Raw genomic sequence first — 13,379 nt, 5'->3', positions numbered from 1 at the left:
GAAGGGACCGAGCCCGTCGGAACGCTGCCTCCGGGGGTCAACGCGAGAAAGGAGCGCCGGTAGTCATGCAGAGAGGGGAGAGAAGCACCGCAGAATAACCAACAATTCATCCGGCGAGATGTGGCTGACACTAATAGCTGCCCCCTCATGCCGAGACCGAGGCATCGGCGGCGGCGCTTTCAAAGCCCAGCCGTCTTCCTTTTTTCCACATTGTGCGTTCAAATATAGCCCCGTGTTTCCCGTCCCTTTGAGACGCACTTCCTGCTGCGGCGCATCGAAATCGCTTGTAAAAGGGAGGGAGAAAGGCCCCCGAAAGTTTTGCCTCACACGGAGACGAGGGAGGGACAGATGAGCGATTCAGAGCCCCGTGTCTTTCATTCCCAGTGAAAAGGCCCGACTTGAGTGGCAGCGATCTAGCCCCGCGGTGCAGCGATAGAGTGCACTTTTTTTTTTTCTTCCTCTTTTACAATCGGGACGACAATGAGAGGTTTGGGCAGCGCGGTGCAGACGTGTCATTCCTGCCTAATGAAGCCCCGGACAACGGTGCTCGCATAAAGAGGCCATTATGAAGCAGCTGCACAAGGTTTTACTTATGATTACCTCTTTTTTTTTTTCTCTCTCTTTTTTTTCTTTAATTCGCCCGTAACAAATGGACCTCTGGAGAATTGTGACGAAGAGCGGGGAGTGCGTCTAGCAGCAGCCCCGTCTTTGCTGGAGAGGCGTCAATAAAGCCACATTTTGTAGCTGGTGTCTACTTTCAGCAACTCGTGTCCCTGAAAAACACTCTAAGAAATGAGTAATTGCATCCAGGTCGTGCACATGACACGCTCTTCAGACAAGTATTTTGCTGATTCATCCAACAGAAACGTTTTTGTTTTTTTTACATTACAAAATATATGCTAATATATTAATCTAAAGACATGATGATTAAAAGGAGACTGCAGCTTCCTCAGCATTATATTTTTTTGGTTTAGTTCACCTGTGAATCAAGAATCACCACGTAAAACTGTAATAGTACTCCTGATTTACCTACAAGTTCTTCCTCACAATACCCCATTGTGAGGGTGCAGAGGGAAAATGGATGTGGCGCTTCAGGTCAAAAGGTCAAAATGTAAGAATCACCCATTGAGACAAGTCTGCTTAAGGCAAAATGAAAACTGCAACGCTAACTGTTCCACCATGATTAGCCAGTGAGCCGCAAGGCACAATCAGTCCACACCTCCAACCTCTCCTCGCTGCATCTGGTGCCACCTTCAGGTTGACATGCATGTGTATCTATGACGTCTCTCTCTCCCTCTTTCTTTTTTCTTAATAGATCAGTGAGTGAATCCAATCGTCACAAAGCAGCATAGTCTTCTTGCCAGCACTTAAATAAATAAATACCAAAAAAAAAACGCAGCCTGGCAGATCTGCAGCCGTGGCTGCAGTCTTCTTCCTCGTCTTCCTGTGTATCTTTCCAATTTTGTTTCCCTGCCGTATTTTTTTTTCTCCCCCCTCTTTTCATCCACTTTCCTCCTTTCTCCTAGGCCTGGAGTTCCCCTGGGGACCGAAGCCATTTGCGGAGGTGGTGGCAGGGCCGCTGCTGAGGAACAACAGGCAGACAACAGACAGCAGCTCTCTGGAGGGCCACTATGTGGGAGTGTACTTCTCAGCACACTGGGTGAGTCGAGAAAAGAGGAGACACAGATTCTTTTTTTCTTTTTTTTTTTTTTCAGGTTTCTGTGGTTTTTTTTCTGGTCTTCGAAGCGTTGAGGGAAAATCTGCCCGCTGAGTCGAGCCGAACCGAGCAGGAAGGGACAGCGGAGACAGATAAGAGAAGGGAACAGGAAGGTGCCGGAGCCTCCATTGTGCTTTTATGTTTACACTGACGGTGGCTAACTATCCGTGTCACTCACTTTTTATCACCACCTTCGGTAGACACTCCCCTCTGACATCATCACCATTGTCTCTTTGCCGATACCCAGCTGAAAAAGGTCGTGAAAGGATAATGCGTGGAAAGGTGTCACATCGTCATCATCATCAGCGGAAAGCCGCCGGTGCTGCAGCCTCGGCGGGCAGCTTTTCAGAGTGAGACAGCCGTCGTCTGGCTCTCACCCCAGAGCCATAAAGGACAAAGTCACAGAAGCCGTTACGGGAGTTTATTGCCTGCATTTTACCACTTTCTCCCCGGTAACTGGTGTAAATGTGTCCGCTACGGAGTCATTCTGCGCTCCGTGTGGTGCCAGCACATGGCTGCGGCATCCGTTTACACTGCAGTCGTGTTGAACTTAAATGAGCTGAAAAAAATTATTTTATGTGCTAAATTGTAGGTAATGTTTAGATACTTGGAATCGGTAAATTTGGACACTGGACAAGATCTTACTCATGAGCAGCCGCTTCACTTTCCATCCCTCACTGCTTTTTATTAGTGCAATTGGAACCAGTGCCTTTATAGAATTCAATTCATATGTTTTTAGATTAAAAACAGCCATTCTAATCTAAATAAGATTTGTTTGCAAAACATCCAAAAACCGCTGTTCAATTTGACTTGCGTATAATCCGTTTCAAAATTAGGGGAACTCCTCCAAATACAAATTGCAAAGAATTTACCAGAACATGCTTGCGTGCATTGTAATGTAATTTTAATAAAATCAATGTGTCGTCGTGCCTACGCAGGTCTGCCAGTGATTTATTTATAGAAGATAGTTCAAGATCTCGATCTTCGCCTCAACAATGCGAGACATTTTCTTTCTTTGTTTATTCACGTTTACCTCGGAAAAGTGCTGTGCAGCCCTCAACAGCATGATATTGCTGCAGTCAGCTTAAATATCTACAAATGGAAAAAAAAAACCCATCAAGGATCTAAATCTTGCCCACAGAAAGCGTTTGCAGCCTGTGTACACATGCCTCCCCAGTGGGAAACGATCATCAAGAGGCCTCAGAGATCCTGGGAAATGGAGGAGTTAACAGCGGAGGCCGCATTGTTTACCTTCCCGCTGCCATGGCGCTGTGACGTCAACCTTAATGCCACCCATACCAGCACTCTCGCCGCCTTCAGAGCGTGTGGGGGCCTGTTTCAGGAAATAAAAAGGGCTTCCACAAACTCTGAGCTCAATCCTAAAGTCTGAATTGACACTTTCCCCATGATGGGAAAAGGATTTCATTTGATCGACACTCACTCAGGTTTAAATCTGAGTTCCCAACCATGGAAAGCCAACGTGGCCTTTAGTCTGCTGTGTGCCATGGTGACCGACCAAAAAAAAAAGTGCTCCACATTCTTTTCAGTACTTGAATTTAAAAAAAAAAAAAAAACAAATGTTTCTGCACTCACTTGGTCAGCATTACGGTCAGCGTATTTCCAGGATGATAGTTCCACAGTCGTTCACATTAGATTGTGTTCTGTTCACTTTAAGTACAGCCCAGTTAGGGTTTCAATATTACTGGCTAATCTGGTGGATAAGTGTTGAATCTAATCCCCCCCCCAATCCTTTTGGAGGAAAGCCAACTTGGAAGCAGCGAAACAAAAGAACACGGCTCAAACTGCTGAGGCTCGGGCAAAAAAAGTAGGCAGAGTAGCAGAATGCAGAGATCAACGCTGGGACCTTCAAGGCTTCAGAAACACGGGTGGAAACATCGCACTTCATCCTGTCTGCAACATATTTCATCACTGCCATCTTTCTCCTCCACCAGTGCCCGCCTTGTCGCAGTTTGACACGCGTCCTGGTGGAATCGTACCGGACCATCAAAGAGTCGGGTCAGAAGTTTGAGATCGTCTTCGTCAGCGCCGACCGGTGGGCCGTCCGTCCGTCCTTCAGTCATCCAAGACATAAACGATCATAGTTTCCAAATTCATCCCGTCTTCCGTCTGGTGCCTGTCCGATCGCCCGCAGGTCCGAGGAGTCCTTCAAGCAGTACTTCAGCGAGATGCCCTGGGTGGCGGTGCCGTACTCGGATGAGGCCCGGCGATCACGACTCAACAGGCTGTACGGGATACAAGGTGGGTTACGTTCAAACCCTTTAAGCTCATAAGTTGAGCCATTTTTTTTATTTAGCAGTTTTTTTCTTTAGCATTTGTTTTGTTTTTGTTGTTGAGGTTTTGTTTTAGTTGACTTCCAAGCATTTGGAAGTAGTCTGAAGCATCAATTTTAACAGGAAGCTAAATCTAGATATTCAAAAATACAGATCATAAAATGGATTTAAATGGAACTTTAAAAGGAAGGGGCGGGTTTATTGCTAAAGCTGAAGCTAAATCTAGATATTCAAAAATGTAGAGCTGAAAATGGATTTAAATGGACCTTTAAAAGGAAGGGGCGGGTTTATTGCTAAAGCTAAAGCTAAATCGAGGTATTCAAAAATGTAGAGCTGAAAATGGATTTAAATGGAACTTTAAAAGGAAGGGGTGGGTTTATTGCTAAAGCTAAGCTAAAGCTGAAGCTAAATCTAGATATTCAAAAATGTAGAACTGAAAATGGATTTAAATGGAACTTTAAATGGATGGGGCGGGTTTATTGCTGGTGTAGCTAAATGAGGCATTGTTGCTAAGCGGCTGCCAGCCGCTCACACACACGCGCAGCACTGCAGTGGTGGCAGCCCTGCAGCCTGAGGGAATGTGGGTCGGTCACCGGGTCTACTGTCTCTTTATGTCGCGTCCCTCCATCTTCTCCCTGCTCCGTTGTCCGGATGTCTTCTTCTGCGCGTGTGCGGCGATCAGAGGATGAAGTCAGGATTTTTTCCTCTCTCCATCTATCTCTCTGGCCTCCCCTGCTAAGAATGTGAGGAATGCAGGGAGGAGCGAGTCGACGCTGCTCCCCCTCCCTCCACTCAAGCCCGGCACATTTTTTACTACGGGCCTCCTGCTGATTTCACCGCAGATGCGCAGCGGCTGCGGCACTGACGACATCAATTGAGAATGAGCCGGTCCCAGATCAGGCCGTTGACCTAATGACCTCTTTTCCACCCCCCTTTGTGTTCCCTCTTTCCCTTTCCCCCCCGCTCAGGTATTCCCACGCTGATCCTGCTGGACGCGGAGGGTCACATGATCACGCGACAGGGCCGCGTGGAGGTGCTGAACGACCCCGAGTGCCGCCTCTTCCCCTGGCACCCCCGGCCTGTGCTGGAGCTCAGCGAGTCCAACGCCGTGCAGCTCCACGAGGGGCCCTGCCTCGTCCTGTTCGTGGGTAAGCAGAGCCTGAAGAGCCCAAATTGTTTCATAAATGATTTGGATTTATCTTCTGGGTCCTGTATGTTTCATTTTTCATTTTATTCACATATTTGATAAAAGAAGTTTACAGCATTAGTTCATATTTGAGCATATTCCAACAACAGCTGCTCCTAAATCTCTCTTTTCACATTTGCACGCCTTTATCAAGATCATTCCATACGAGCGGACCTTTACAAACTATACTGAGAAAAAAATCTGTTTTTTCCCCATAGTATGGTGCCTTTTCCTAGTCTGATAGGCATGTGTAAAGGAAGAGAGATTGCAATTAGGTCACAAAGTCTTTCATGAAGCATATTTACAACGGTATACATGGTGCAAGCATTTGAAGGATGTGGAGTTCAGCAATTTTCAGAAAGAAGAACTGTTTCTTAAAGTAGAAGAAAACAAAGGGTAAAAGCTTCTGTCCATTGTGTTCAGGTGTGGACCATCAGACACGCTCCCGCTCATTTAGTCTTGTTAGTGAATCCAGAGGCTCCCTGTTAGAATAAAGAGGCTGAACATAATGTATGCTGTGACTCATGTCAAACTGAGACTGAAAGTCTAGAGTGGAAATACATTCCTCATCCAGTTCCGATTTTAAAAAGGCTGCTTCTGCAACACAACTACCGTAAATGTCTTTGGCGTCAGTAAGGCCGGCAGTCGCTCTCTCGATTCCTTATTTGACTTCTTGGTGGGAGATTGCAACAGTTGCCGACTTGTTCAATCGCAGCTGCACATCTCCATCATTTTTTTCAGAGGTGATGAGCATTTGTTTCGTCCACCCGTATTAAAGATTTTCCTCTCATTTCCACGGTCCTGACCGACGGGCTGCTCACCTGTAGCACCTCCACCCCAGGTCTGTTCTCCTCATACTTCCCTTTCTTTGTTGCTTCCATTCAGACGCCGAGGAGGAAGGTGAACTGGAGCCGGCCAAGGAGCTCATCCAGCCAATAGCGGAGAAGCTCGTGGTCAAGTACAAAGCCAAGGAGGAAGAGACGCCGCTGCTGTTCTTCGTGGCCGGAGAGGTGAGACGAGCCGCTCGAGGTTCCCGAGGCGCTTTTTTTTTTTTTTTTCTATTCACACAAAACCTGCGTGAAACCCGAGTGTGATTATTGGACTGCAGCTCCCCACATTGTTGCTTTTAAAAAGAATGATGACTGTACGCGCTGAATAGAGCAGTTCTCCAGAGGGCAGTTTGTCTGAAGCCATGTTCGAGGTCACTTCAGTTGACTTTCTGGTGTATTTAAACACTGTCGACTCCTCAAAGACACTTTTAGGTATTTGCTCATATTTACCTTCACAGTAATTTGCATGTAAAAAAAAAAAAAAGTAGCAGCTTTGATTAGACCACAATAATATACCTCTCTCGTTTGCATAATCATCTTAAATATAAGGACATCCATCACTGACATTTCAAATTTGGCCATTCTAAAAAACAATACAGTTTCATTCCCAAACTGTAAAAACAAACTATGCATGGATACGAAAAACCTCAACAAGGATCAGATTTTGCACAAAATGCTGAGTTTGTGCATTTCTTTCCATTATTAGCATTATATTATTGGTATTAGTATGTGAAAACAATTGACCCATAGTTTGTTATATTGAGATATTCAATCTGTAGGAAGGGCTCCAATAAGACGTGTTTTCTGGTTTGTGTCACTGATGGCCTTTATTAAAGACCTCTGGTTTGACCTGCAGGAGGGGCACTTTACTTATCTTTGACCCAGAATTCACTCTCAGCAGGCCCCTGCAGCAATAGGTAGAACCCGCATCTGTCCTCCCCTGGCACGACGTCCGAGTAATCCCTCCATCACCCTCTTGATCTCCTCCTACATCTCTGGAGTTTTTACAACTCTTGTTATCTTCTCCTGTTCCGCCTCGACCTTTGCGGAGCCCTGAGCAGCGCCGCAAATGATTTGCAGATTAGCTGCTTCTCTCCTCAGATTCCCTCCGAAGCTCGCTGCCCTGCAGCTCCTCTTCTTTCACAAATTCTTCACCACGGCAGCCTGCAAGCAACGCGCTGGGTTTCTTCTTCTTCTGCTTCTTCTTTTTTTTTCCGCGAGTCACACATCAAGGCGGGAGGGGGGGCTCGGATTTCATCCGCGGGGCTTAACACATGCGCTAACTGTCTGACCCCACGTCCATCCAAAAGCCTCCGCAGTTGAAAATGCCACCGACGGGGCGAGGGAGCCGCTCGAGTTCTGTGTTTTTCGCTGCGACGTGCCGGCGTGCCAGTGTTTACTTGACCCCAAACACAAAGAGACACTGTTGTACCGCAGCCCGCGGCGATCCAGAAGGGCCTCGTTTTATTTCCACCGTCTATTTTTCGCAGGGCTCCCACCACCATCGCCCCCCCCACCCCTGCAGCAGCACACATGCTGAGACAGATACTATTACACCCTTGTAGTTGCGGTGCAATTTTTCTGGCTCTCGTTCAGGCGGCCCGCAAAATCACCAGGGTTTCACTTTGCAGATCGGGTTCACGGGCGAATAACGCTTCCCCTTTAAGGTGTTTGCTCGAAAGAAGCCTTCAGTCTGCGGGTTCCTGCTCCGGGCCCTCGGGCCGTGGTGGGAGCTGCTGCGGTGGCCCTGCGCTCCGTGCACCAGCCAGCCAGCCAGCCAGCTGCTGGTGAGGCAGCAGTTTATCGGTAAACTCTCTGGGGAAGGCCGAGCGGGCCAGACGCAGCAGAGGGACACTGGATCCTCCGTCTGAGAAATGGCTTAAGCCACCAAGTAATACTGATTAATGAACGCCGGCTTCGATAGGTCCTCATGTTCTCACATTTTTTTTACCGGCTCCTGATGCAGATGATCTTCCCTGCTCGTAAAAGCGTCCAAACGTCTTTCTTTGTTTGTTTTTATTTTGTTTGTGTGCGATTAGAGTCTGGTTTCGTTTTCGCTCAGCTCGTCTTTTCTTTTGTTTTCCCCGTGTTTAGTTTTGCCTGTTGGTCTCTTTGAATATTTCTGAGCCACGTGGCTCTGCGGCCTGTCTGGATGATGTCAGCTGTCCTTGGTGGTCCCCTGACTTTTACTCTAGCTCCACCAAGAGGCTCACACGCGTGACACTGAGGAGCAGACGTTAGACTGACCTTTATTGCAGACCTTCTAGGACCCGACTGAACAGCTTTCAATGCTTTCAAAGGGATCTTTAAAGCCTGCAGGATGAATAGAAAGAACTCTCCTCCTGCACAATAACGGCCAAGCAATTCAGAGATAAAAAAAAAAATAATAATAAAGATTACGCTGAGTGGCTCCTCCTATATAATACAAGACCATCCAGTCACGTAGCTCACTAAACACACACTGTGGCAAATATTTGTCTTGCCGCCTCCCACAGACTCGGCTATTAAAACCGAAGCTGTAATGACATCATCTGAGTAGCTTCCATGGCTCGCGTAAAGTTTAAAACCAAATTGTCTTTAAAAAAACAAAAAAAAAAAAACATCAAAAACAAGGGGTCAAAAATGAGTGAGCTGCTACGTCGATGCTATGATAGCTTTAGCCATGCGAACCACATCTTAAATAGATTTGGTGGCCGACTCAAAGGCATAACAAATACACTGGAGTAGATTATGGGTCTGGCAGTGTCAGGCTAAACTAATGCAGCTGAGCTAATGCAGCCAAACTAACGCAGCGAAGCTAACACAACTAGCCTTAACTTAACTTAAAATCACATAAAACACGTAATATAAGAGTAATCCAGTTGTCTCATTAGAATCATATTACATTTGCAAAGTATTTAAGATGGATTTATCAGCCAATAAATCATTAATAAACCATGTTGTAGGTTTTTTTTTTCACTTGACCTGGTTTTAGTGTGGGGGTTACTGAAATAATCTGTTTCCATCACATCACATCACATCACTTATCTCAGACTGAAAGTTTAGCATTACTCCCACACTTTGCGCACATGGCGGCCAAGAACATTTCCCAACAGAATAAAATAATGAGCAGCTTTTCTGTCGAGAATATCCAAGATTTCACAATTGCCACATCAAAGCCGCCCGGAGAGACTGACTCAGCCCGGCCACGGCGGCCGCAGCGAAGGTTTGCTATCAGTCTCGGCTCAGCGCTTATCATGTGATCATCAGCTGTGAAATGCCACAGGGGCCATCCGTAATCGAAATAAGCGTGACACGGCCCGGTAGGTTGCGCACGGTAAACACACGCTAAGCCTTATCGCGGCTGCGAGGACTGGCTGCGGCAGAGAGAGGCCCTTTGTCTCTCTTTTTTTTGTGTGTTTTGTTCCAGGGCTGAGTTGCGGAGGGTGGAGGGACTCCGGAATTGCTGCACCTCATGACAAGCAGTTTACACGGGCCGAGAGGGCAAACAAAGGAAGATGCATGACTTCCCACTGATCTGGAGATTTGATCTCCTCCTATCGCATAAGCTGGAGAAGGCCACAGTGGCAGATTGTGAAATCCCCCCACGCTCCCTCGCACACACGGCTGCTGCGAGGGAGCATGTGAGGCGGCGCTTTTGTTTGGAGTGGAGAAACGAAGCTATATTTCACTTGAAACAACATCGCCCTTAAGTGACAGCTTACATCTGCGACTGCTAAGTGGTCAGTGCACGAGGATTTGCTGCGCTACTATAGTAGGCTTCATTCAGGGCGCTCATTTCATCCGCCTGCAAAACGCTCATCTGCCCCATCTGTTTGCAGTTGTGCAAAGCGGGGGTCACAGGCCCCATCTTGGCATACTTATCCTTTTTAGGTAGCAACGAGCAAAACACGGCCAAGCCGTTCAATCGGGAACCTGAGAGCCGATTTTATGGTTTGATCCACTCAGCGAGAATTTCTGCGTGAAAGCGTTGAGGAGCGTAAGAGAGAGAGACATCCGTGTCGCAGGAAATCCACCCCGAAGTCGCTTTATCTTTGACTTTGTTATGAGAAAACTCACTAACGCTGCAAAATCAGGAACAGTATCAACATCAGAGGGAGCCTCCTCTGTGAGGGATCCAGCTCTTTGTTGCAGTGCCACCCTCTGGCCCTTTCCTGTTAGTTCTGCATCCTCCACATAATCTCTTCCATATGAATCTGATCTCTATTTTCTCTTTCTTTCTTTTTTTCCTTCCCCCCTCGGAGACAGCTGAGGGAGAACCGAGTCACGCTCTCATGAGAAAAGGAGAATGACTCGGATTATAGTTGCTGTACACAATTAATGAGTGAACTTACGAAGCGTAGCACGTCAAATCGTTTTCAATTAAGCGAGTTAAACCGTCCGATGAGGCAGGAATGCTGATTTTTCCAAAGGACTCTTGAGTGCAGTCTAAGGCCGAGACACTACCTTGTGAAAATACCTATTCATGCTTATGAATAAAGGACCTCTGGCACTTATTTGGAATATTTTGCATGTCTGCTGGTGACTAATCTTTATTCCCTGCGGCAAGTCTAGTTAGTAATTCTGACTTGTTCGAGCTAGAGGCAGAGCTGAGGTGGAGCCTCTCTGAAAATACCTGCCAGGAAGTAAAGCAGGATTTCTGCCAAACTCCTACTCCACTCTCCTGTGTTTGTCGAGCACTTGGAGCTGAGGGCCGTCTGATGTGAGCACCGGTGACGTTGGTGAAACTCCACCAGGTCTCCCCCCTGCTTTTCCATGATGTGCGACTAGGTTCACTGCCTGCAGAGAAGACGGGAGGGAGTCCCATATTCTCTTCCACAGAGCGTGAGCGAAGATCCTGCCAGGCAGTCTAATCTTAATGAAGGGTGATTCAAGTAATTGCTGTCCTAGTTTCTGCCAGTAGCACTGAACTGAGGAGGTGTGTGTGTGTGTGTGTGTGTGTGTGTGTGTGTGTGTGTGTGTGTGTGTGTGTGTGTGTGTGTGTGTACTATATATAAAATATATATATCAGGATATCAGGGGTGTGTGTGTATATATATATATATATATATATATATATATATATATATATATATATATATATATATATATATATATATATATATATATATATACTGTATATACATATATACACATATATACATACAGTACATATATATGTATATATACACACATATATGTGTGTGTTGTGATCAGTTTTAACCTACATAGCAACGCAATAAAACATAATATGGAATGTTTGAAATGGCAACGTTAAACAGAACAGGGCTAAACGATGCGCACCTCCTAAAAAAAATATTTAGTTTGGATTATATTTGGCCATGAAACCAGTGGACTTGGAAAACAGTGGGTTGATGTGGCACAGAGAACAGCGTTGCCCTGTGTGTAGCTGATTCACCAGTGATAATCGCAGGCATTTCATGTGACATGGATTAGTAACTTGATTCATGCTGTAAATGGAGGCCTCGTGTGAATTATCTGTCTTATTGAATCAGTTCATTTCTTTGTAGTTTACTGTTGAGTTTATTAAAAAGAATATGATGAATTGTCCTCCAGTGTTTTTCTGTAAACCACTCATCTGTAATTTGGTTTTAGCTCGGGACTGAAACACACAACGTAATCACATCAGAAGTTCTATCAGAAGACGTATGGAAGCTTTAGTCATGCCAGCAAACCTCTGTGAAAATTGCTTTAAACAATTTTTTTTTTCTTACTTCCTACAAAGAAATTACATTGAAGTTTTCATACGGCAGAATTCACAAGCTGTTTTGGTAACACAGTGGACTCCACAGAAATAAGAAATATTTAATCTCTAATAACTTCTTCCTTTGTGACGTCGGTAACATGTCACAGGTTAGCGACATCATTCCCAGACAGGTGTTGGTCCTGTCCTCTCGTATGTCTGTTGTCTGCCCTGTTTATATTGTTCTGAACATGTGAAAAGTTCAAGAAATAGAGCCAAACCTCAGGATTTGGATGGAAAAACAGACTACAAACGTAATTAATTGCTCCCTCTTCAGCATCAAATAAAGCGTCTTTGTCTTGTCTTCTCCAACCTCAGGATGATATGACTGACTCGCTGCGGGACTACACTAACCTCCCGGAAGCTGCACCCCTGCTCACTATCCTGGACATGTCGGCCCGGGCCAAGTACGTGCTGGACGTGGAGGAGATCACGCCGGCCGTCGTGGATCAATTTGTCAGTGACTTCCTGGCCGAAAAGCTCAAACCGGAGCCCATCTAAAAAAGAGGAAGTCCACACCTGACACGGACGTTGTTGTTGTATGGGACTGAGTCCACCGTCGAAAACCCCCGAGCTGTCGCTACACCCCACCCACCCCTCCACCCCCCCCAAACCCTGTCCAGCCTGCCACTATCTCTCCCGACGACCCCTGACCTTTGTCAGACTGTTAGAGAGATATCTCACTTTTTACTGACATTTTAACATTTTTTTAAGACGTGTTCCTCTTTCCTTGGAGTCCTCCTTCTCCTGTGGTGCCTTGCATTGATGATATTCCCTACAGTAATATATACAAAGATCCTGTCGGTTCTTTTGTGTTTTTGTTTTGCCTTGAAAAGTTTTCTTCTTTTTTTTTCCGTTCGTTTTTTTCACTCGATAGCTTTTGTGAACCTTAGAGGGAAAATCAGAGAGTTACCCAGTGGACCTACTTAGTCAGCGCACCCCTTGCTTTGTGTTTCATCTGCAGGTTCCTTCTTTACTCTTTGCCTTCTGACCGATGAGAAGGAAGAGAAATGCATCTCTACTATGTAACTCACTTGTAGTGCAAATATGCTGAACCTCAGTTGGATGTAGCCGTTAAGCCTTCATAGTCCCACGTAATCAAAGAGTTGGACAGGTGCACATACAGTAAAATATCACCTTCTTCCCACTCGATAAGTATCGATAGCTTAAAAAAAAAAAAACAACAACACCCTGTGTCTCCACTAGTGTGAGCGTGCGCGCGTGTTGTCGTCCGTGAGCGAAAGTCATCTCTTGCCAGCTGTTTAATGGTGGATCTCATCTCAAAGTCACGGCAAGGATTTTCTGTGAAGGCTCCCATAATGAGGAGACCGGCTTATTTCTGAAAGCACAAAGAAATGGCATTGGAAAAAAAGAAGTGAATGTATAAATCCCTATATTCTGTCGCATCGCTCTTGACCTCTCACACCTATTAAAAATTCACTGGCAAGCACAAAGTCTCGTCTCTGATTTATCACTAAAGTTTGCTCTTGAATACTTAAAAAAAAGAAAACACGCCTAAATGTAATGACGCCCCATCCCCTCCCTCCTCAAGCATATAATTTGGATAAGACTTCAAATGTGCTTCCGCTGCCTTTGCATATGGATTGATGTG

At 45.8% G+C, this 13,379-nt stretch overlaps 1 protein-coding gene across 1 annotated transcript in view; it reads left to right on the top strand.

Annotated features, from left to right (window-relative positions):
- The window catches only part of nxn (nucleoredoxin), a 55,179-nt gene extending 41,958 nt beyond the window's left edge, over positions 1-13,221 (top strand). The window contains exons 3-8 of the mRNA XM_076036341.1: positions 1,527-1,660; positions 3,670-3,770; positions 3,870-3,976; positions 4,977-5,156; positions 6,080-6,204; positions 12,086-13,221. Coding sequence (XP_075892456.1) covers positions 1,527-1,660; positions 3,670-3,770; positions 3,870-3,976; positions 4,977-5,156; positions 6,080-6,204; positions 12,086-12,268 — 830 coding nt within the window. The 3' untranslated portion in view covers positions 12,269-13,221. The remainder of the gene's footprint in view (positions 1-1,526; positions 1,661-3,669; positions 3,771-3,869; positions 3,977-4,976; positions 5,157-6,079; positions 6,205-12,085) is intronic.
- Positions 13,222-13,379: the final 158 nt, after the last annotated feature.

This window comes from Nelusetta ayraudi, unplaced genomic scaffold (assembly GCF_046127955.1).
Source record: "Nelusetta ayraudi isolate G7.1 ecotype Tasmania unplaced genomic scaffold, CSIRO-AGI_Nayr_v1 ptg000048l, whole genome shotgun sequence".
Classification (NCBI taxonomy): Eukaryota; Metazoa; Chordata; class Actinopteri; order Tetraodontiformes; family Monacanthidae; genus Nelusetta; species Nelusetta ayraudi.
This window is presented reverse-complemented; position numbering and strand designations above follow the sequence as displayed.